Genomic DNA, 21441 nt, shown 5'->3' with positions numbered 1-21441 from the left:
CGGAGCACAGGCTCCAGACGCGCAGGCTCAGTAATTGTGGCTCACGGGATTAGTTGCTCCGTGGCATGTGGGATCTTCCCAGACCAGGGCTCAAACCCGTGTCCCCTACATTAGCAGGCAGATTCTCAACCACTGCGCCACCAGGGAAGCCAAACCTTCATCTTTTTATCTTGCTTACTGCATCTGTGAGGTAACTCACTCCTGTGACTCATTGTTATGCTTAGGAATCTGAACTCAACAGAAGTCAAAATTTTAACATCAAAAAGTTAACCCAGCCAAAGATCTGGACTCAGGGTTTTCAGGACAGGTAGTGCAACTTCTCCTCTACGAGCAGTTGGTGTTGGCCAGAGAAACTACAGGGGACCTCAGCTTTTAGGAAAGAGGAAGCAAGTGTCCTGAAACCCATAAGAATCCTGCTAAGTGGTTCAGTGTCACAGGGATTTGCCCAAACTAATTCCAAGTCATATTGTGATGGAAGTTGTTACAATCTGATCATGAAGAGGTTAAAAAAAAAAAAACCCTCTAAGAGTAGCAGCCCACCATACTAAGTCACATTTCTTTTTTAATATCCCAATTCATCACATTCCGTAGAAAATCTTTTGCCTGTTCGTTGGAGGCCAGTGCTTCTCGCACACTACAATTTAAGTAGGGTTTCCTGGAATATAAAAATCTGTAGCCCCTGAGTTATCCCTCCAGAAAGAGGCCAACCAGCTCTTTCTGCTAAATTCTAAATTTAACAAAATAAAAATCACCTGTCACTTCACAGCTCAAAGTTGGTGCCTTCCTGACCTCCGTCATTCTCTGAGTGCTTTCTCCATGGCAGGTTTTTTCATAATCTCTTTTCAAAGAAAGCTGCTACCTGTATCAGCTCTCACCCAGTCACTGAATAACCTGAGCCCTAGACCAAAATTCTCCTCCCCCCCCCACCTAAATGCTGCAGCCTTTTCTCATGCTGAGGAGGGGAAAAAAGTCTACTGTTCACCACCAAAATAAGTCTTGGGCCCCAACACAAATACTCACACACAAAGTAAGATAACTTAGCAGTAGGTATATCTGTGGCACTCAGGCAGTATTTCTAAGCCTCTTCAGATTCTCTCCAAACAGCTTCTCCCTGAGACATACACACACAGATACCGCCTCCATGTTGTCTTTTTTTTCAATCTCATCCTCCATCACCCTGCCCCTGCCACATTGTGGAATTTCTAACAGGGCATGTGTGACTTTCCACCTCAGGTGGAGTATCTGTCTACCTGTTTATTTTCTTACTGGGACTTAGTACTGGGACCACACCTTACTTGTTCCCACATTCAGCTCATCAGCACAAATCTTTTTGACCTCCAATGCATGTTAGTCATTTGAGGCTCACAAAGGTGAAGAAAACAAGGACCTCGCAGACAAAGGAGTGAATACGTGTGGACAGGCAACTCGATATAACATGAGGTCAGATGTGCTATAGTAAAAGTACAGATAAAGGACAGTAGGTGACCAGAGGAGGGGGATTGGAAAAGTGTCCATAAAGAACATAGATGGGTAGATATATAAGGGAGAGGTATTTTTGGTGAAAGGAGCTACTTCAACAAAGCCCAGAGGCAAAAAAACATTCATATTCCAAGAGTGGCAATGAGTTGAGATTGGCTGAATTATAAGAGGAGTAGAATAAGGAAGAGTGGAAAGGTAGGGTGGTGTTAGAGCAGAGTGTCTTGAAAAATCCAGCGGTTAAACTGTATTCAGTCTTGGAGTGTGACATGTTACTGTTCCTGTGTATTTTATACTACTTGGCCTTACAGCTGCCGGGGGGAGGCGTTGACATTTACATGGTACCCACTGTGTCCTGAGCATTGTCTTAAGCACTTCTGTAAGTATTACCTCATTTAATTCTCACAACGAAAATATGCAGTTGACAGTATTATTCCTATTTTACAGTTGAAGAAACTGAAGTAAAGACAGATTAAATAACTTTCCAAAGTCACACAGGGGTGGCATAAAAATTCAAACCTTTGTCCACCTGAGTCCAATTCCCATCCATATTATTTATGTAAAAACATTATAGCAATGACTATGAAAGGTTCTTGAGGACTAAATTATTCTTTTATTCAGTAATAGTGAGGTAGGGACTTCCCTGGCGGTCCAGTGGTTAGGACTCCACGCTTCCACTGCCGGGGGCCCGGGTTCGATCCCTGGTCGGGGAACTAAGATGCCGCAAGCTGTGCAGTGTGGCATATATATATATGTATATATATATACACACACACACACACACACACACACACACACACACACACGCACATATATATATAAATAAAATTTTTAAAAAATAGTGAGGTAGTTATGAGCACAGGACTCTGGAGTTAGGCTGCCTGGTCTTAAATTCTTGCTCTGCCACTCTTACTGTGAGAGTGAACATGTGACCATGTCTCTGTGCCTCAGTTTCCTCATCGTTACGATGGACATAGCGTTAATGCTTCCCTCGTTTGGTTGATGCGATGATTAAATTAGTTAATATATGCAAAGTGCTTTAAAGTGTGCCTGGCACAGAGTGAGTGCTAATTTCAAGCATTTTTTGGCTATTAAAATGTTTGTTGATCACCTGCCATATCTCAGACACTGTATTTAGCACCGGTCAATCTATTTTAGCAAGATAACCATCCAAAGGACTGCAGCAGGGATACATTGGAGGTATGGGGGCCCATTGGGACATCACTGCAGTGCCCTAGATGAGAAGTTCTGAGGACTTACATAAGGGTGGTGTGGTTGGCAAGATAGTGATCCCACAGATGTCCACATCCCTGGAACCTATATATATGTAAAATGACAAAGGGAAATTTAATTGCAAAAGGAATTAAGGCTGCTTATCAGCTGGCCTTAAAGTAGGGAAATCTGGATTTCTGGAGTGGACCCAAAGTAATCACAAGGGTCCTTAAAAGTGAAAGAAGGTGGCAGACGAGAGTTAGAGGGTTGGGGACATGAGAAGGGCCTGGCTTAAGTCTCCTGGTGGAAGAGACCATGAGCCAAGGAATGCCAGAAGCCTCTAGAAGCTAGAAAAAGCAAGGAAATGGATTCTCCCTTAGGGCCTTCAGAAAGAAATGCACCCTGCCATGCCATGATTTTAGCCCAGTCTGGGTTTACCCGTATCTGGGTCAGACTTCTCATCTCTAAAACTGTAAGATAGTAAATTGGTATTGTTTTGCCACCAAGTTTGTGCTGATTTGTCACAGCAGAAAAAAAAAAAATTAATACACGTGTTAACAGCAAGAAGTGAGCTCAAGGGGTCAGACACATTCTAAAAGTAGGGTTGGCATATCTTGGCAACCAGTTGGAAATATGAGGAAGAGGAAGGGGTTACAGGTGGTCTCTGCATTGCTGATGGGATAGGATGGGTGACTGTGTTAATAGACATGGGGGTGGGGGGAGGCAGAGCTTAACTTTTATTTAGCTCCATAGGAGACACAAGAAGATTTTCCACACCTGGTCTCAATCTACTGGCTAGCCCTGCATGGCAGATGAAACAGGCATTGTGAGTCCTAGCTTAGAGATGAGGAAGTGGAGAATCCGAGGCATTCGGTGACTCGCCCTCCGATAGATGGCAGAGCAGGGTCAGAACTCATTGTGATCATGCACTGGCTCCCAGTCTGGAGCGCCACAGAAATCCATGCATAACAGGTGTTCTGCATCTGTTTGATCAGTCGATGTGAGGCCCACCCTCGGAGTAGCTTGCATTCTTGTAATGGAGAGGAGAGTCTGTCAGGAGAGGGAAAAACTACCATCGATTGAGCACCAGCTTTGTGCCAGGTTCTGTGCTAGAACCTGAGTTTTACCTCATCTGAGTTTATCCCACAGCAAACAGCCAGATAGAGTGGCAGCCAGATTCCCATTTTTGTACACTAGGCAGCTAAGCCTGAGAAAAGCAAGATAATTTGGACAAAGTTCTTGCAACATGTGAAAAAGAGGCCAAGATGGGAATCAAGCTCCCTATCCAGGGCAGGGACCCTGCTCTTTCAGAACTGTGCAGGGATGCTGGGCGGGGGTGGGAGGGAGTGAAGGGGGGGACAGGCAAGCACAGACCTCAAGGATGCACGGCTGGGAGTTTGCCTCACCGTCAGTGTATTCTCCACAGTGAATAAGACATAGAAACTAAAATAAAAGCAATTTGATTGCTTTCCCAACAGAGTAAAGGCAGAGACCTCAGGTCCCTGAGTCCTTTGCTGTCCCATCTGTGCTTCGTCTTCATTTCAGAGATTTCCCTCCCCAACACATCAGCAAACATCATCTGTTCTCTCTGTGCTCTTTACCCTGTTGTCATCATCGGTCATTTAATCGCCTGAGTGTTTTTGAGAAAGTGATTATGAGGCTGGTTGACTATTTTAGAAACAACAGGCTAATTATCTCCATATGATGGATGAGACCCCAGGAGGCTGCAGAGATCGGCTGGCAGGACCGGCACCGTGAGTCCCACTGGTGCTTTGCGGGGCCGCCTCTAACGGCAGGGGGTGGCCAGCCAGCTGGGGAAACGGTCCTGGGGGCGAAGCAGTCTGCTTCACAAGTGGGGATGCTCTGGCCAAGGTAGAAGACCACTGAGGGAGGGAAACAGCTTTAGCAGAAATAGCCAACCGCCACAAGACTGTCCCCACATGGCGTGCCCTGAGAGCCAAGGTCCAGGGCATCCAGGCCAGGGAGACTGGGAGGTTTGTAGGGTCCAGTTGTGCAGAGAGGTGAGAGGCTCTGTCTCCTGTACAGCACTCACTCCCCCACTGCCTCAGCAGACCCCCTATTTACAAGATCCTTGGTTCGTTTATTATATTGAAGTGCTTCCTTGCCGACATAAAAAATAAAGTGAGGATTAGTCTAACAACGGCCATCCGTGTTGGAGAAACTCAGTTCCTGCCGCATCTGTCTTTTCTATTCTTACACGGTGGTCGTGAGGGTTAAGTGATCATTCAGATACAGCATTTAGCACAGAGTCTGACACACAGGAAGCTCTTAGTAAATACTGGCTACTACTGTTGTGAGAGGTAGAATGTTCTAGCAAGCAGCCTGAACTTTTATCCTTCTTCCTCAGCCAAGGAAGCCCGTAGAGAAGGAAACAAGCAGACATGTCCCAAAATTAAATGGAGAGCTGAGATGAGCGAGAGCTGGGTGCTTTCTTGGATGTTCAGCTGCTTGCTGCAGAGCCGGGCGGTGGGGCGCTTGCGCATCACATGCCTCTGGGGGTCTGACAGCCAGTGCCGGTTCATTGGGCCCCGTCGTAAACAGAGCGGTTCTTTCTTAGAACAACAGTGTCCAGTTGTCTTTGCAGGCTTTGCCTTTCAGGTTTTCAGGGCCTTGTAACCTTGTTCTCAGTGATCTCAATAGAATCATTGTTCTAGTGAAATGAGGCAAAAGTGGCACCAAGTGCACAGCCGGGGCCAGAGAGGCACCAGGCAAGTTTAGAGAAATTAACATGACGAATTTTCCAAATCTCCTTGGAGTGGATGGATTTAACTTTCTCCCTGACCTTCTCTGCTCCGAAGTCTAGGTATTTGGATACTTTGTAAGCCCGGAGGAAACTCTGGAGCTCAGAGCACAGAGGGCATGAGACTTTCCCCAGTAAGTCTTCCCAGCTAAATCTAGAGGGTGTTACTGTGCCATCTGACCCCTGACATAGGGAGGGCTCTTTCTCCTCCAGCAATCAGGACAGTCATCAGAAAGGCCATCAAGTTTCCACAGCTCATCTCCTCGATGTAAGTGATTAGCGGTGTGCAGTGATGCTTCGATAATGACCACTTCCTCACCATGGTCAGTAACTGCTGGCATTTTAAGATTTTACTTCCTCAGTCTCAGGTTTTACTATTAGTATTTTCTGAATTTTATGAAGCTATTGAGTGTAAGCAGCACTAAGATGGTAAAGTAGATGGGTTTAGATTCTAGCAGGCAAGGTTTGAATCCCTGCTCGCTCATTTACTACTTGTGACGTTAGGCAAATTTCTGTAACTTCTGTATGTTTCAGTTTTCTTCTCTGTAAAAAAAAAGAGAATAATAATTCCTACTTCACGGGGTAAGGGAAGGGAATATAAGAATTCACTAAAGCAGTGCTCAGTTTAATGTTCTGATACTTAGAAGTTGGTATCCCCATCAGCTTCTGAAGTGAATATACAAAGCACAGGTCATACGTAAGAACTTCACCTCCACAATTATCATTTCAGATGCTTTCATCAAAAAAGAACAGAAAACCCAATTCAGGTAGAGTAGCTGACAAGGGACATTTTTGACTGGCGTATCTGGAGGTTTAGAGATGGAGCCAGGCCCTGGTTGAGTTAATCCCTTGGCTCTGCTCACATCCCCAGCCAACACGGTGGCTGTAGTTCTGGGCCTTACATCCATGCTTTACAGTGTCCCAGGGAAAAGCAAGACAGTTTCTTCTGCCCTGATATTCGAGGCAAGGATCCTGAGATCACCTTTGATTGGAGAACTCGATCATGGGTCAACTTATGAACCGATGAGTGTGACCTAGAAAATAACATGTGCGGGTGACTTAGTCAACAGAGCCACCTTTGTAGTGGTGTTGGGCCCTTTCACAGAGGAACATGGGCCATAAGGCAGAGAGGCAGATATCGGTACAAAAGCAGAGTTCTGTTAGGAAGGAAGGATGGTCAAATGGATGCTGGCTCAGTGTCAGGAATATTCATTATGCCACGATGGTCATCACCTTCAGCATCTTTCATATACTCAGCGGGTAGTGTTGAGATGCAGGCAGTTCTACCCTTGATGTTCAGAGGGGGAGTAGAGGCCAAAAAGCTGTGCTACGGGAACTAGAGAATGTGCTGCCTGTGATGTGTGTACATTATCTAATGGGCCATAGCGGTTCTACGGTAGGTACTTTCCGCGTTTGATGTTGTCCTCGTTTGACACCAGCTCTGGGCCAGATCCAGAGAGACTTTGCTTTTGTCAGCAACCCTGTCATTTATTTACTCCAGTTGCCTCATACAAAATTTAGAAAACCGGCTCTGTCTCAGGTCCCAATGTCTGTAGTACTTGCTCACTGAGATGCTCCAGTCTGATTTGGAGCTTCAGGAAAACAGTCAAATATCCTCAACCCAGGACTTCCTATCCATGGAACGATATTAGTTTCCTACTGCTGGTGTAACAGATTACCACAAACTTGGTGGCTTACAACAACACAAATTTGTTATCACCCAGCTCTGGAGGTCACAAGTCTAAAACGGGTTAGTAGCATTGCAGTCTTTCTGGAGAGAATCTGCTTCTTGCCTTTCCCAACTTCAAAAGGCCTCCTGCATTTTTTGACTGGCGGCCCCTCCAGCAGAGGTACCGGTCCAAACTCTGCTTGTCATCACAAGTCCTTCTCTGATTCTAACCCTCCTGCCTCCCTCGTAAAAGGACCCTTGTGATTACATTGAGCCCACCCAGATAACCCGGGATAATCTTCCCATCTCAAGATCCTTAACTTAAACACATCTGCAAAGTATCTTTGCCACGTAAGGTAACATATTCACAGGTTCTGAGAATTTGGAGCTGAACATCTTGGGGGGCGGTGTAGAGGGGCATTATTCAGCCTACCCCAAGGAGGAAGAAAGCAGAGGTCAGAATACACTTGTTCTTTCTACTCGGAATTGATCTACCAACTGTTACGCCTCCAGAGCATTTGCAGCATACCACAAGCTGACTTTTTAATCACCTAGAATTTAAAAATAAGTGTACGTAGTTTAGAGACACATAACTATTTTTCTTTTCCCATTGTAAGTGTGAGCATTATAAATTGCTTTCTAAGTTTAAACTAAGTGCAGTGCAGTTTTGTTTGCTCCCTCTCCACAATGTAATCGGGAACACTTTTTCTTCCAAACTGACCCAGATTTAAGAGCACACTCAAAGAAATGTAACACCAGCATAGGTTTGGAATCTGTAAGTTGCAGGGATTTGCTTTGCCAGTGGCCAACATCTGTTCTCTGATAATAAGCATGCACTTCATTGTTTGATGGCCACTTGGACTGTAGTCTAAATTTAGAGATGAAAAGATTCTTTTCAGACCTCTGAAGCCTAAAAATTTAAACCTGCACCGTGAGAATAAATGGCCTTTCTCTTATTGTAGTTGGCATGGCAAAGCTGGTAATTTGACCATTTAGAAAAGCGTTATACCAAGTATGATGGGTGACTCCCTAGAGAATTTGCTTGCTAGGTTCACAGAATGGTGGGCTTGAGGTTCTGAGGTCCAATAGGAGGTTACAAAGTGACAAGAGGAAGGAAATAAACAACTTACCAACAAATACTACCTGGGCTCCCAAACCGGTGTACTAAGGCCAGCTCTAATTTGAAGACACTCTAATTCTTTCTTCTTATGTGGAATGTCTGACTAGTCGAGAAATTAAGTAGTGAAGTAGCTATTTTTCTTTTAGACTACCTTCCAGTCATCAAGTCTCCCTAAACAATACAGTGCCTTAGAAATATTTCCACTCTGAGTTAGCCTGAGCAGTCATTTAAAATGCGGTTTCTAGATCATATACTTGATATAATTGCCTAGATTTGACTATCCCTAATTAGACTAATTACAAAAGTAAGGTGTGAGTCAGAATGTTAATAATTTCATAAGTGAAGCCATTTATAGTCATCAAGGAAACCACACGTACACGTCTAGCTTCCCAAAGGCGTTCTGTTTCATGGGACTTTTTATCTCTCAACAGAAAAACAAGGGCTTGGTTACATATCTTTCTTTCTTTTTTGTTTTTGAAAAGAGCACGCTAGCTTTTTAAAAATCCCATGAGCTGAACTATCCAGTTCACTTGACAAGGCCTTCTTGGAACAGGTAAATCAGTGGATAAAGATCCTAGCATTGCAAACAAGACTGGGGAAGCAATTTTATCACATGGGGTGGAGGTTCTGAGTGGAGCAATTAGGCGTGTGTGCACACGTATGAGAAAGTAACGGGGGCCAGAACATGATGGCAAACAGTAGATGGACCTCTCCACCTCACCTTTACCTTATTCCCAGAGCCTCGCCCCCTTCAGGGGATGTATTTCTTTTCTTTTCTTTTTTTGTAGTTTTAGCAATTTTTTTCCCCATTGATTAGCAATGTTGTGTTAGTTTCAGGTGTACAACAAAGTGATTCAGTTATACATATACAAGTATCTATTCTTTTTCAGATTCTTTCCCCATATAGGTTATTACAGAATATTGAGTAGAGTTCCCCATGCAATACAGTAGGACCTTGTTGGTTATATATTTTAAATATAGCAATGTGTACGCATCAATCTCAAACTCCCAATCTATCCCTCCCCCACCCCCCTGTTCCTGTAACCATAAATTCGTTCTCTAAGTACAGAAACAGACTCACAGACTTAGAGATGTGTTTCTTATGAACACCAGAGTGTCTTTAGTCATTAAAGGGCAGCATTTCCAAAGATGAATTTAGAAAAACAGCAGAAATGAAATCAATATTTAGTTGTATCTGTCTCTGCTTAAGAAAGAGATTCAAATATATCGCGAGAATCGCCTCCGTTTGCTTTGTTGAAAATCCTTCCAAAATTGTCAGCACTCTCCTATTGATACCAGACAAAAAAAATAAGTATTTACTACGTGAACTACTTGTGTGAATCATATTTTGAAGGGAAATGGCATTCCAAACCATTGGAATGTCTTTTCTCTCAGATCGTTTTGTATCCCTCTTGGAGGGACCCTCTTAACTTCATGATAGAACTTCTTCCTCCCTTCTTCTTTAGTCTCCATGTAATGTGGACCTATTCTAGAAACATAAAGAATTTTAGATAAAGGACTCGTTAGGGAAAAAAGTAAGAAGGTAAGATCTGATCATTTCTCTTCTCTGATTTCTTTTGGGTACATGTATTACAATGGAAGTTGTACCTTCTTATAAGTTGTCTTATTTCTAAATGTCTTAGGCAACACAGTTTCACCCATTATTTTACACTTTATTTCTTCTTCACATGTATGTATTTAGTTTTCCCAGCTAGGCTGCTGTGGGTAATTACTGTGTCTTGAAATAGTTTCATATAGAGTTCTTTACTCAAAATTGGGCACGTAACAGAAATTATCATTCTATTAATAAGCTTATTTAGGAGGGACCCAACTGGAGGTAATTCAGCTACTAAGATGAGGAGAGGCAGAAACAGGTGAGTGACGTCTGTCCTGAGGCCTAGATATACATGGCCTCCAGAGCAAAGCCTTCTGGAATTGACAGCCCCGGTTTCCAGCGTTAATGAGAGTGAAGTCTTTGCTGAAAGGTAAGCTAATGTCAGGGGCAGAGGATTAATGCCGCCCCCTGCAGCCTGCAGCCCACCTTTTCTCTGTGCACCCCATTGTACTGGTCGCAGAGCAGGCTGCAGAAGGCCCAGCAACCTCCGTATCAAAGATACCCAGGGTGATGGTGGCCTCGTAGAATGAGTTTGGGAGTGTTCCTCCCTCTGCAATATTTTGGAAGAGTTTGAGAAGGATAGGTGTTAGCTCTTCTCTAAATGTTTGATGGAATTCACCTGTGAAGCCATCTGGTCCTGGGCTTTTGTTTGTTGGAAGGTTTTTAATCACAGTTTCAATTTCAGTGGTTGTGATTGGTCTGTTCATATTTTCTATTTCTTCCTGGTTCAGTCTCGGCAGTTTGTGCATTTCTAAGAATCTGTCCATTTCTTCCAGGTTGTCCCTTTTATTGGCATAGAGTTGCTTGTAGTAATCTCTCATGATCTTTTGTATTTCTGCAGTGTCAGTGGTTACTTCTCCTTTTTCATTTCTAATTCTATTGATCTGAGTCTTCTCCCTTTTTCTCTTGATGAGTCTGGCTAATGGTTTATCAATTTTGTTTATCTTCTCAAAGAACCAGCTTTTAGTTTCATTGATTTTTGCTATTGTTTCCTTCATTTCTTTTTCATTTATTTCTGACCTGATCTTTATAATTTCTTTCCTTCTGCTGGCTTTGGGGTTTTTTTGTTCTTCTTTCTCTAATTGCTTCAGGTGCAAGGTTAGGTTGTTTATTCGAGATGTTTCCTGTTTCTTGAGGTAGGCTTGTATTGCTATAAACTTCCCTCTTAGCACTGCTTTTGCTGCGTCCCATAGGTTTTGGGTCGTCGTATCTCCATTGTCATTTGTTTCTAGGTATTTTTTGATTTCCCCTTTGATTTCTTCAGTGATCACTTCGTTATTAAGTAGTGTATTGTGTAGCCTCCATGTGTTTGTATTTTTTACAGATCTTTTCCTGTAATTGATATCTAGTCTCATAGCGTTGTGGTCGGAAAAGATACTTGATACGATTTCAATTTTCTTAAATTTACCAAGGCTTGATTTATGACCCAAGATATGATCTATCCTGGAGAATAACCAACAACCCAATCCAAAAATGGGCAGAAGACCTAAATAGACATTTCTCCAAAGAAGATATACAGATGGCCTACAGACACATGAAAGAATGCTCAACATCATTAATCATTAGAGAAATGCAAATCAAAACTACAATGAGATATCATCTCACACCGGTCAGAATGGCCATCATCAAAAAATCTAGAAACAATAAATGCTGGAGAGGGTGTGGAGGAAAGGGAACACTCTTGCACTGTTGGTGGGAATGTAAATTGATACAGCCACTATGGAGAACAGTATGGAGGTTCCTGAAAAAACTACAAATAGAACTACCATACGACCCAGCAATCCCAATACTGGGCATATACCCTGAGAAAACCATAGGTCAAAAAGAGTCATGTACCAAAATGTTCATTGCAGCTCTATTTACAATAGCCAGGACATGGAAGCAACCTAAATGTCCATCGACAGATGAATGGATAAAGAAGATGTGGCACATATATACAATGGAATATTACTCAGCCATAAAAAGAAATGAAATGGAGGTATTTGTAATGAGGTGGATGGAGTTAGAGTCTGTCATACAGAGTGAAGTAAGTCAGAAAGAGAAAAACAAATACAGTATGCTAACACATATATACGGAATCTAAGGAAAAAAAAAAAAAAAGGCCATGAAGAACCTAGTGGCAAGACGGGAATAAAGACACAGACCTACTAGAGAATGGACTTGAGGATATGGGGAGGGGGTGGGGTGAGATGTGACAGGGTAAGAGAGTGTCATGGACATATATACACTACCAAATGTAAAATAGATAACTAGTGGGAAGCAGCCGCATAGCACAGGGAGATCAGCTCGGTGCTTTGTGACCACCTAGAGGGGTGGGATGGGGAGGGTGGGAGGGAGGGAGATGCAAGAGGGAAGAGAAATGGGAACATATTGTATATGTATAACTGATTCACTTTGTTATAAAGCAGAAGCTAACACACCATTGTAAGGCAATTATACTTCAATAAAGATGTTTAAAAAAAAAAAAAAAAAAAGATACCCAGCCCCCTCCTTGCTCCCAAGGTGACTGATCTTCAACCCAAATGGAAGAGGGAAGCATTTAGGACCCTTCAAGCTGGCGGGAAGCCCTTTGGTGATGAATGAGTAACGGCTGGGCCCCTTGCCGACTGCCGGGATTCAATTTTCGAGATAATGATTCTTTAATCTTCACTTTAATTCTCAATGTGAGCTGTCTTACTCTTTTTATACTCTCATTTAATCTACCTCCTATCCAGAAACAAACAGAGAAAGCTTCCTAAGCTGCACTTTTCAAGGTTCAGGTCTCAGCCACTTGATTAGAATCACATAGCCTAATGGAACAGGGTTTCATCTTAGCTGGAGGGAAAGCTTTGCTTTCCAATCACAGCCATCACCTAACATAGGCCTTTTATAGAGACCACTGATTCTCTAAATTTTGGTCTTGAGACCCCTTTATGCTCTTAAAAATTACCAAGGATCCCAAAATGCTTTAGTTTATGAGGATTATATCTATCACATTAACACATTTAAAACTGAATTAGAATTAGAATTGTTTTAAATTCTCATTATCAGTTTTATGAGAAAATGGTTATTTGTTAATTCCTTTAAAAATAATAAACCCAATTATGCTTAGTGAAATAAGTCAGAGAAAGACAAATACAGTGTATTATCACTTATATGTGGAATCTAAAAATTAAAACAAACAAATGAATATAGCAAAACAGAAACAAACTCACAGTTATAGAGAACAAACTAGTGGTTACCAGTGGGGAGAGGGAAGAGAGGAGGGGCAAGATAGGGTAGGGGATTAAGAGGTACAAACTACTATGTATAAAATACGTAAGCTGCAAGGATATATTGTACAGCACAGGGAATATAGCCAATATCTTATAATAACTTTAAATGGAGTATAATCTATAAAAATACTGAATCACTGTGTTGTACACCTGAAACTAATATATTATAAATCAACGATACTTCAATAAATAAATTAAATAATAATAGTAAACCCATTACATGTTACATAAATAACATACTTCTATGAAAAACAACTGAATTTTTAAAAATTAAAAAAATGATGAGTGACGTTGTTTTGTATTTTTATAAATCTGTGTCTCACTTAGAAGATAGCTAGATTCTGTTGTTTGGTGGTTTTTTTTGAATTCTTGTATCTGGTTAAAGAATTGGCCTCAAACAGACATATAGTTGGAAAGGGAAGGAGTATTTTTAGTAGCCTTTTCAGTTAATTGTGGATATTCTTCTCTGATACTACGTCAAAACTCGGCAAGTAATAGTTCCTCAGAAGTTAATTTGCTATGTGGGATCTGAAATCATAGTAAAGAAATTTTTGTATTTGGTTACATAACAATCCATTGGTCTATCTTACACATTAAATGGATTCTTTTACCCATGATGCTTTTGTAACATCATGCATTGATCTTTGGGAAATTATCGGTTCACTGAGTTATGCAGAGCTTTCAAATGTTGACACATTTTATTATAAAATATTTTAAAATCATTCATTAATATCAACAGCTTAATCAGAAAAGTCTTTAAGTGCTGGGAAGCTGTCAAATTCACAGTGGCAGATAAACATTTTGCAGAATTCTAGTTTTCACTTGAAAGCTCGAATGATAAACTTGGCAATAGGTACTATCAGTTGTTTTCCTTCAAGTGACAGGCTTCTTTCATTTTTAAGAAAATATCTCTCTGTTAGTCAAGTGTGACTAACCATAGTTTGTCTGTCGTTCTTTTAATTAAGATGTCATTCCATGAAATAAGCACCTAGTTTAGCTCATAACAATCACGACAATTGCACAGGTGTTTTTCCTCAGGAAAACCGCTGACCTTTGTACAACAGAAGAGCTTTAGACATGCTTCCCATTTTGTCAGACGGGATATTAAAAGGATGTATACTCAAGAGTTTATTGTTAATAAAATTAACAATCTTTATATTTCACTCAGAACATTCTTATGTGACACTGGGCGTTGTTCTAGGGATGCGGCAGTAAAGCATAGAGTTTGGTGCTGCTGCCGTGATTTGTGCTAGGTCCCCAGCAGTTTTACTCACTGTTGCTTTTGCACCATCAGTGTTGCTATGCACACAATTAAAAAGGCAAACAACATCTTAGAATTATTATGAAAATACAGTAGGCCTTGCAAACTTCCTGAAGGGTCTTGGAGACCCCAGGGGTCTGTGGACCACATTTTTATAGCTTCTGGCATAGATAGCATAATAGTTACCCTTTATTAAGCCCACGGTATATGCCAGACATGGTTGTGTGCATTAATTATTTTAATCCCCAGATGTACAGATATATAGAGAGCCTACCACATTCTAGAAAATGTATTCTTGGGCTTCCCTGGTGGTGCAGTGGTTGAGAATCCGCCTGCCAATGCGGGGGACACGGGTTCGAGCCCTGGTCCGGGAAGATCCCACATGCCGCGGAGCAAATAGGCCTGTGCGCCACAACTGCTGAGCCTGTGCTCTGGAGCCCGTGAGCCACAACTACTGAGCCCGCAAGCCACAACTACTGAAGCCTGCGTGCCTAGAGCCCATGCTCCACAAGAGAAGCCACCGCAATGAGAAGCCCGTGCACAGCAACGAACAGCAGCCCCCGCTCACCGCAAGTAGAGAAAGCCCACGCGCAGCAACAAAGACCCAACGAAGCCAAAAATAAACAAATAAATAAATTTATTTAAAAAAAAGAAAAGAAAAGAAAATGTATTCTTTTTAACCTTTCTACCCTGGTTACGCTGCTCTGATGCTGGCTCATGGGAGCTAATTAAAATCTGAGGAATTGTCAACAGCGTTGCTGCCAGGGGTATAACGCTCCATTTTCTCAGCCCCAGAAGTGTTTAGACCTTTAGAAATTCATGATTCAGTCTACGTTTGCTTGGTGGGTGCTAGGTCTCTAGCATACGTCAGGCCGCAAAGTATGCTGTGCGTCTCAGCGTTCTTAAGAATGTTTCCTCCCACTCCCCAATTTGCTTTCTTCTCATAGTTATTCTTTCTCTCACTTTCTGGACCTTGGTCTCACCATTTGAACCCCTGTCCAACAAGAATGGCCTTAAATGTCATGCCTTTGGCTGAATTACATCTGCCCATCAATACACGATGATGAGTTGCTTTTTCTGTCAGGATCTTGGGGCCACATTTTTTTAGCTGAGCATTAGCTTGGTCACACACAGATAATTGTTTATCCTGTTGTCTCATACGTACCTTGAAGGCTGGCCTGGACGAAGAACCTGTGGGGCATTTCCTGCTCCACCCTTTCGGGTTAAAGAGCTGTTTCTCAGAAACGGACTCACAGACATAGAGAACAGACTTGTGGTTGTCAAGGAGGATTGGGGGGGGAGGGTGTGATGGATTGGGGGTTTGGGATTAGCAGATACAAACTATTACATAGAGAATGGATAACAGCAAGATCCTACTGTAGAGCACAGGGAACTGTACTCAGTGTCCTGTGATAAACCATAATGGAAAATAAAACTTTAAAAAAAGACTGTGTATACATATATATATGTGTGTGTGTGTGTGTATACATGTATATATATGTATAACTGAATCACTTTGCTGTATAGCAGAAATCAGCACAACATTGTAAATCAACTATATTAAAATAAAATAAAATCTTGCCCTTTCCAAAAAAGAAAAAAATAGCTGTTTCCTTTCCCATTTGCCCTCTCATGAGATGTTTTGCTGGCAATGTTTTGTTCTCTAGGCTATGTTGATTTAGATTGATAAGTCTGTGGGTGGCTAAGAGCTCGCCCAGATCCCGAATTAATCCGAAAGCCAGGTTAAGGGAAAGCTAATATTTGCTTGGTTTCATTATGACTCTGTAAAATTCCCTGTTGGAATGGTCCTTGAGCTGATTAACGACTCTGATGGTTGTTTTTCATGTGTGGCGGGGACTGTGGTGATGTGTGTTATCTCTGCAAAGAATTTGGTTGTAGGTATTGAGAACTGTAATTCTTTCAGGCCAAATTCAGGCTTAAGAGGGAACTGTACATAGAAGACTAGGACTAGATAAAATTACGTTGCGTCCAAGAGTGTCTGTGGTTTTGTCCTGCTTTTATTCCTTAGTGTGACTGTTAGGTAGGAGAAACAGGAACTTTTACATTTGGCTACTGAGGAAACAAGTTCCTGAGAGGAGCCCAGGCTTAGACCATAAACAACTTTTCTCTCTCAGAGAGTACAGATATTATCTAACCTAACAGATATTAGTCAGCAATCCCTGCCTAGTGAGATCTCTTAGGAACATCTTTCAACTGTGCTTCTCTCTGCCTTGGGTATCCTTTTTTAAGTTTTTCAGCTTATGTCTCCTATCTGAACCTAAAACACACACCGGGTTGATAGACACAGCGGTAAGTTAAATTAATCCATTACATCTAGATCTCTTCTGCAGCTTTGGTAATGAAGTTCTATTTTTTTTTTAAATTTTTATTTATTTATTTATGGCTGTGCTGGGTCTTTGTTTCTGTGCGAGGGCTTTCTCCAGTTGTGGCAAGTGGGGGCCACTCTTCATCGTGGTGCACGGGCCTCTCACTATCGCGGCCTCTCTTGTTGCGGGGCACAGGCTCCAGACGCGCAGGCTCAGTAATTGTGGCTCACGGGCCTAGTTGCTCCACGGCATGTGGGATCTTCCCAGACCAGGGCTCGAACCCGTGTCCCCTGCATTGGCAGGCAGATTCTCAACCACTGCGCCACCAGGGAAGCCCTGAAGTTCTATTTTTATACCCTTATGATGAGCCATTGCTGTATGTAGAGCAGATATCTGCCGTATTTAGTGGTATGGAGTAGAAAACTAGACTGTTAGAGATGGGGCACAGGCTCCCGAGAGCACCCATCTGAGTTGATTCCCAGTCATTTCACTGATAGACTATGTGACCCTCATCATCCCCTGAACTCTGCCTTTATCACTGGGTCTGAATTAACGATCTTGGTGCCATCCATACCTTGCAGGAGCGTGACAGGCAGAGCCGGACTTGGATGAAATTCTAAGAGCAGCATTTCTAACTTCTGTTATGGCATTTTCTGGAAATGTGTATGACATGGAGAGGGGTGAGCAGTAGCTTCCCAGACATTCTGCCAGGGTCCCCTGTCACTCTGCACAGATGTCCTCCTGCACAGATCTGCCTCTCTCTTTTGGTCATCTTCCCACACCAGTGCCCATCAGCACTTCTCGGGGGCCATTCAGTTCAACCTCTGAGGGTCCCAGGTCTGGTTTGAGCCCCACTTCAGTCGTCTTTCCTTTACTTGTGCAGCCGGTGGTGTTTCTGTGCAACCAGAGCCCTGATAAATTTTGAATTCAAAGTCCTACTGGTTTCCCTCTTGATGCTTGTGAAATTAGTCCTTGACATAACGTCAGCTGACTCCTGCCAAAGATCCAAGACAACACAGCCAGTTCAGCGGGTGATGGGCAGATGTCCAGTGTTGCAAGGTCTTTGGACCTAATAGAGTGTTCTCGGTCCACTTCTCTCCATCCCCTAATGTATGTTTATGTTTGTGTCATCTCAAATATATTTTAGAATTCTTGAATCAGTGGCATGGCTTACTCAGTTCGTGGTACGTGGTATCTTTAGAACACTTGGAGAATAGCATTTATGGTAGAGAAATCCCAGCGCTTAATAGTGCTTTACTCTAAAGAGGCAGTGACCAATGTCTTCTTAATGTTTTCATGCATCCAGAATCACTCACTCCCCACTCTGTCCCATGGCGCTTGCATCCATACCCCCGTGTTAGTGTGTATTACATTATATTATAAAATAAAGATAAAATGTAACTTTTAAGTCAAAATGAAAATGTAAAGAACCAGCTTGTGAGCACCCTGAAGGCAAGAAGGCATCTTACTTTGTCTTCTACATCCAGCATCATTCAAACGTCATTTAATGTCATTTAATCCAAATAGAATATTTAGATTTCTCAATTCAAAGTGGAGATATTGTTTTCTTATAGTACGGCTCACGGTCCTGCCTTTTGGTAATGTGTTCTACTTCTCTACCTGCCATACCCCACCCTTAAAGAAAGAATTTTTTCACCCTGCCCAGCTGATGATGTGTATTATCACTGAATGACGTGGCGGAAGCACACAGCTCTCCTGAGCCTTGACAGCCGCGGTACTGGTCCTTCCTCTTGTCCTTCTAGCGACGCTGAAGGAGCTCATCTCACAGACCATGATCTGCTGGGCCCAGGAGGACCAGATCCAGGATGCAGAGCTGGTTCGGATGATGTTCAGCCTCCTGCGGAGGCAGTACGACAGCATCGGGGAGCTGCTGCAGGCGCTGCGGAAGACCTACACCATCAGCCAGGTCTCCGTGAGCGACACCATCAGCCTGCTGGCTGCCCTGGGCCAGATTCGCTGCCTGCTCAGTGTCCGGATGGGCAAGGAGGAGGAGTTGCTCATGATCAACGGGCTGGGGTAGGTCATTCCCATCAAGTGCAAGTTCTCAGAGAAGCTTCCGGTGGGAAAACCAGTTCAGCTTGCTACATGGCAGTTCCGGAATCAAATCACATAAAACCTCCGTGTGCCCCCATCCTGACTTCACTCCTCATGGGATTATGTGCTCATTAAATCAGTCACCTTCGATAACCTGAGAGACCAGGGCTACTTGGGATGAAGGGACATGGCCAGAAGCAGTGGGGAGGAGTCTTGGAGAAAAGCAGATATTTAGTTTGAATCTGATAAAAGTAGCCCCAGGGAGGCAATGAAAAAAATCCAGAGGAAGGGGCAGTGTGTTCAACCCAACAAGAGAGAAACATTTTGAGCACTTGATTTTTTGACTGGAGATCTTCTGAGACTTCCCTCTGAAAAATTACAGCCCAGTTCCTCCCTTTTTTCAGGACTAATGTGGAGTCATTTTCTTCAGTTCTTTGAGACACCTTTCCCCATGACAATAGCTCGTGGCTCTTCCTTAGAAGCCATGTCACCAGAAAGATTGCATTTTATTTATTTGTTTATTTTTAATTTCATCATTTAAAAATTTTTTTTATTTTTATACAATTTTTAAAGGTTACTTTTCATTTACAGTTATTACAAAATATTGGCTAAATTCCCCGTGTTGTACAATACATCCTTGAGCCTGTCTCACACCCAACAGTTTGTACCTCCCACTGCCCCACCCCTATGTTTCCCCTCCCCACCTCCCCACTAGTAACAACTAATTTGGTCTCTATATCTGTGGGTCTGCTTCTTTTTTGTTGTATTCACTAGTTTGTTATATTTTTTAGATTCTACATATAAGTGATATCATAACAGTATTTGTCCTTCTCTGTCTGATTTATTTCACTTAGCAGAATGCCCCCCAAGTCCATCCATGTTCCTGCAAATAGCAAATTTTCATTCTTTTTTATGGCTGAGTAGTGTTCCATTGTATGTATATACCATAAGAAAGATCACATTTTAGACATCAAAAAGATTTCCTTTAATTAGGTAGCATAGTTCCCTGTTGCAGATGAGAAAAACTGAAGCCCCAAAAGGCTCACTGACCAGCCCACAGTTTTACTTGATTAAAAGCACGCACTAGAGCTACAGCCTTCCTGCTGCTGGATGTTCCATCCTACCACCCTCGAGCCAGCAGAGTAAAGGAGCATCACTGAGGCCCAGAACAGGGACTCTGAGGATACCTGCTGGGAGTCGGGGGGAGATGCATGCATTTTTAAAACTCATTTCCAAAGAGGAATCTTATAATAGAGATGAAGAGACTTTTATGGAAAGAGAAAAAAGCCACAGAATTAGCCTCTCCCCCAGGCCTTGCAGTAGACACAGCTGCGCTAAAAACTGAGTGTGTCTCCTCTCAACAGCTGCAACCCTTGGGGGAATGGGAATGGGCAGAGAGTAACCACCTGCAAGGGATTCCACAGCCGGGTCACAGGATGCTTCTGTGTTTTGATTTGCCTGCAGCTTTATTATGTGAATTTATGTTGAATGACTTAAAAATATAATTATTTTTATGTTTCATTGTTGATCATTTCATTGATTTTTTAGCACTGTTGTCCAAAAATATCACTGGTACCTAATACACAATTGCCTTAAGGAAAGGGTACAGCCCTACCATTTGGATATCTGAAGTACACAGAGACATAGATATAAGGACAAGAGAACAGAAAATAGAAGACCCTTAGCACACAGAGGAAGAGAAATCCAGTGATTTGAGCTGTCTCAAAACTATTACAAGCAAAAAAATCAAGGGACAACTGTTTAATGTCATTAGAAGGAAATATTTCAAAGAAAGAGAGCACTTAGTAGAAATAAAGGAGCACAAAATATTCCTTTCAGCTAAAGAAAGGCCCTCCATGTATATTCTCACCAACCTAGTGCCTTCTTAGCGTCTTTCCAGCATGTCACATGTACATTACTTCACCCCGAGTATGTTTGTGCATTTGTGTGTTCTCGCCCCTGAATTGTCGTAGCATTGAAATAAGCAAGGGCTGACCTCTCTCTCCGATTACCCTAGAGACATAATGAACAACAAGGTGTTTTACCAGCACCCCAACCTCATGCGAGTCCTCGGCATGCATGAGACAGTCATGGAGGTGATGGTGAACGTGCTGGGTGCAGAGAAATCTCAGGTAATGCTCCGAGGAGAATTTAACCAGAACTTGACCCCTGGGCAGGGACACGTGAGGTGACCTCTTCACAGCCACATGGCTGGTGCCTACTGCCTAGTGACTCTTCCCAAGGAGGGGGCGGGGATGAGCTCACAGCCAGGAAGGAGCCAAGAGATGGGGTCCAGCCAGTGTAGGAGTTCTTCTCGCTCATTCCACTGGGCCGCTCAGTCTCCTTCCCATCCTCTGCAGCCCTGCTCCTTCCGAGATGGAATGCCTCTGGTTCCACTTAGGAGCCTGGTGTGTTTGGTGCTGTGTCAGGAGAAGGCTGTTCTAAAGGAGAGCACGATTTTAATAACGATCCTGGCAGTGTTCCCACCAGAGTATGCGTGTTTCCTCCCTGAGCCAAGCTCCTGACGATGTTGGATTTCCTGGCCAGCTCCCCCATGAGGAGCCTGCTGTCAGGGGGAGCTCCTGTTGCCAAGGGGCAGGGAGTGCTGATAGGGCCCACCTGGGCATGTATCCCAACTTGTCTGCGTCCTCCTCAGAGTTAGAGAGCTTCTGAAGGCAGAAGATGGGGTAT

General features: G+C 42.9%; 1 protein-coding gene across 1 annotated transcript in view; it reads left to right on the top strand.

Annotated features, from left to right (window-relative positions):
• RYR3 (ryanodine receptor 3) overlaps positions 1-21441 on the top strand; it is a 378467-nt gene that overhangs the window by 216604 nt on the left and 140422 nt on the right. The window contains exons 39-40 of the mRNA XM_068538049.1: positions 18459-18732; positions 20768-20882. Coding sequence (XP_068394150.1) covers positions 18459-18732; positions 20768-20882 — 389 coding nt within the window. The remainder of the gene's footprint in view (positions 1-18458; positions 18733-20767; positions 20883-21441) is intronic.

The sequence above is a fragment of the Eschrichtius robustus genome, chromosome 1, assembly GCF_028021215.1.
Source record: "Eschrichtius robustus isolate mEscRob2 chromosome 1, mEscRob2.pri, whole genome shotgun sequence".
NCBI classification, from domain to species: Eukaryota; Metazoa; Chordata; class Mammalia; order Artiodactyla; family Eschrichtiidae; genus Eschrichtius; species Eschrichtius robustus.
The sequence above is the reverse complement of the archived record's forward strand: the minus strand, read 5'-3'. Positions and strand labels throughout refer to the sequence as shown.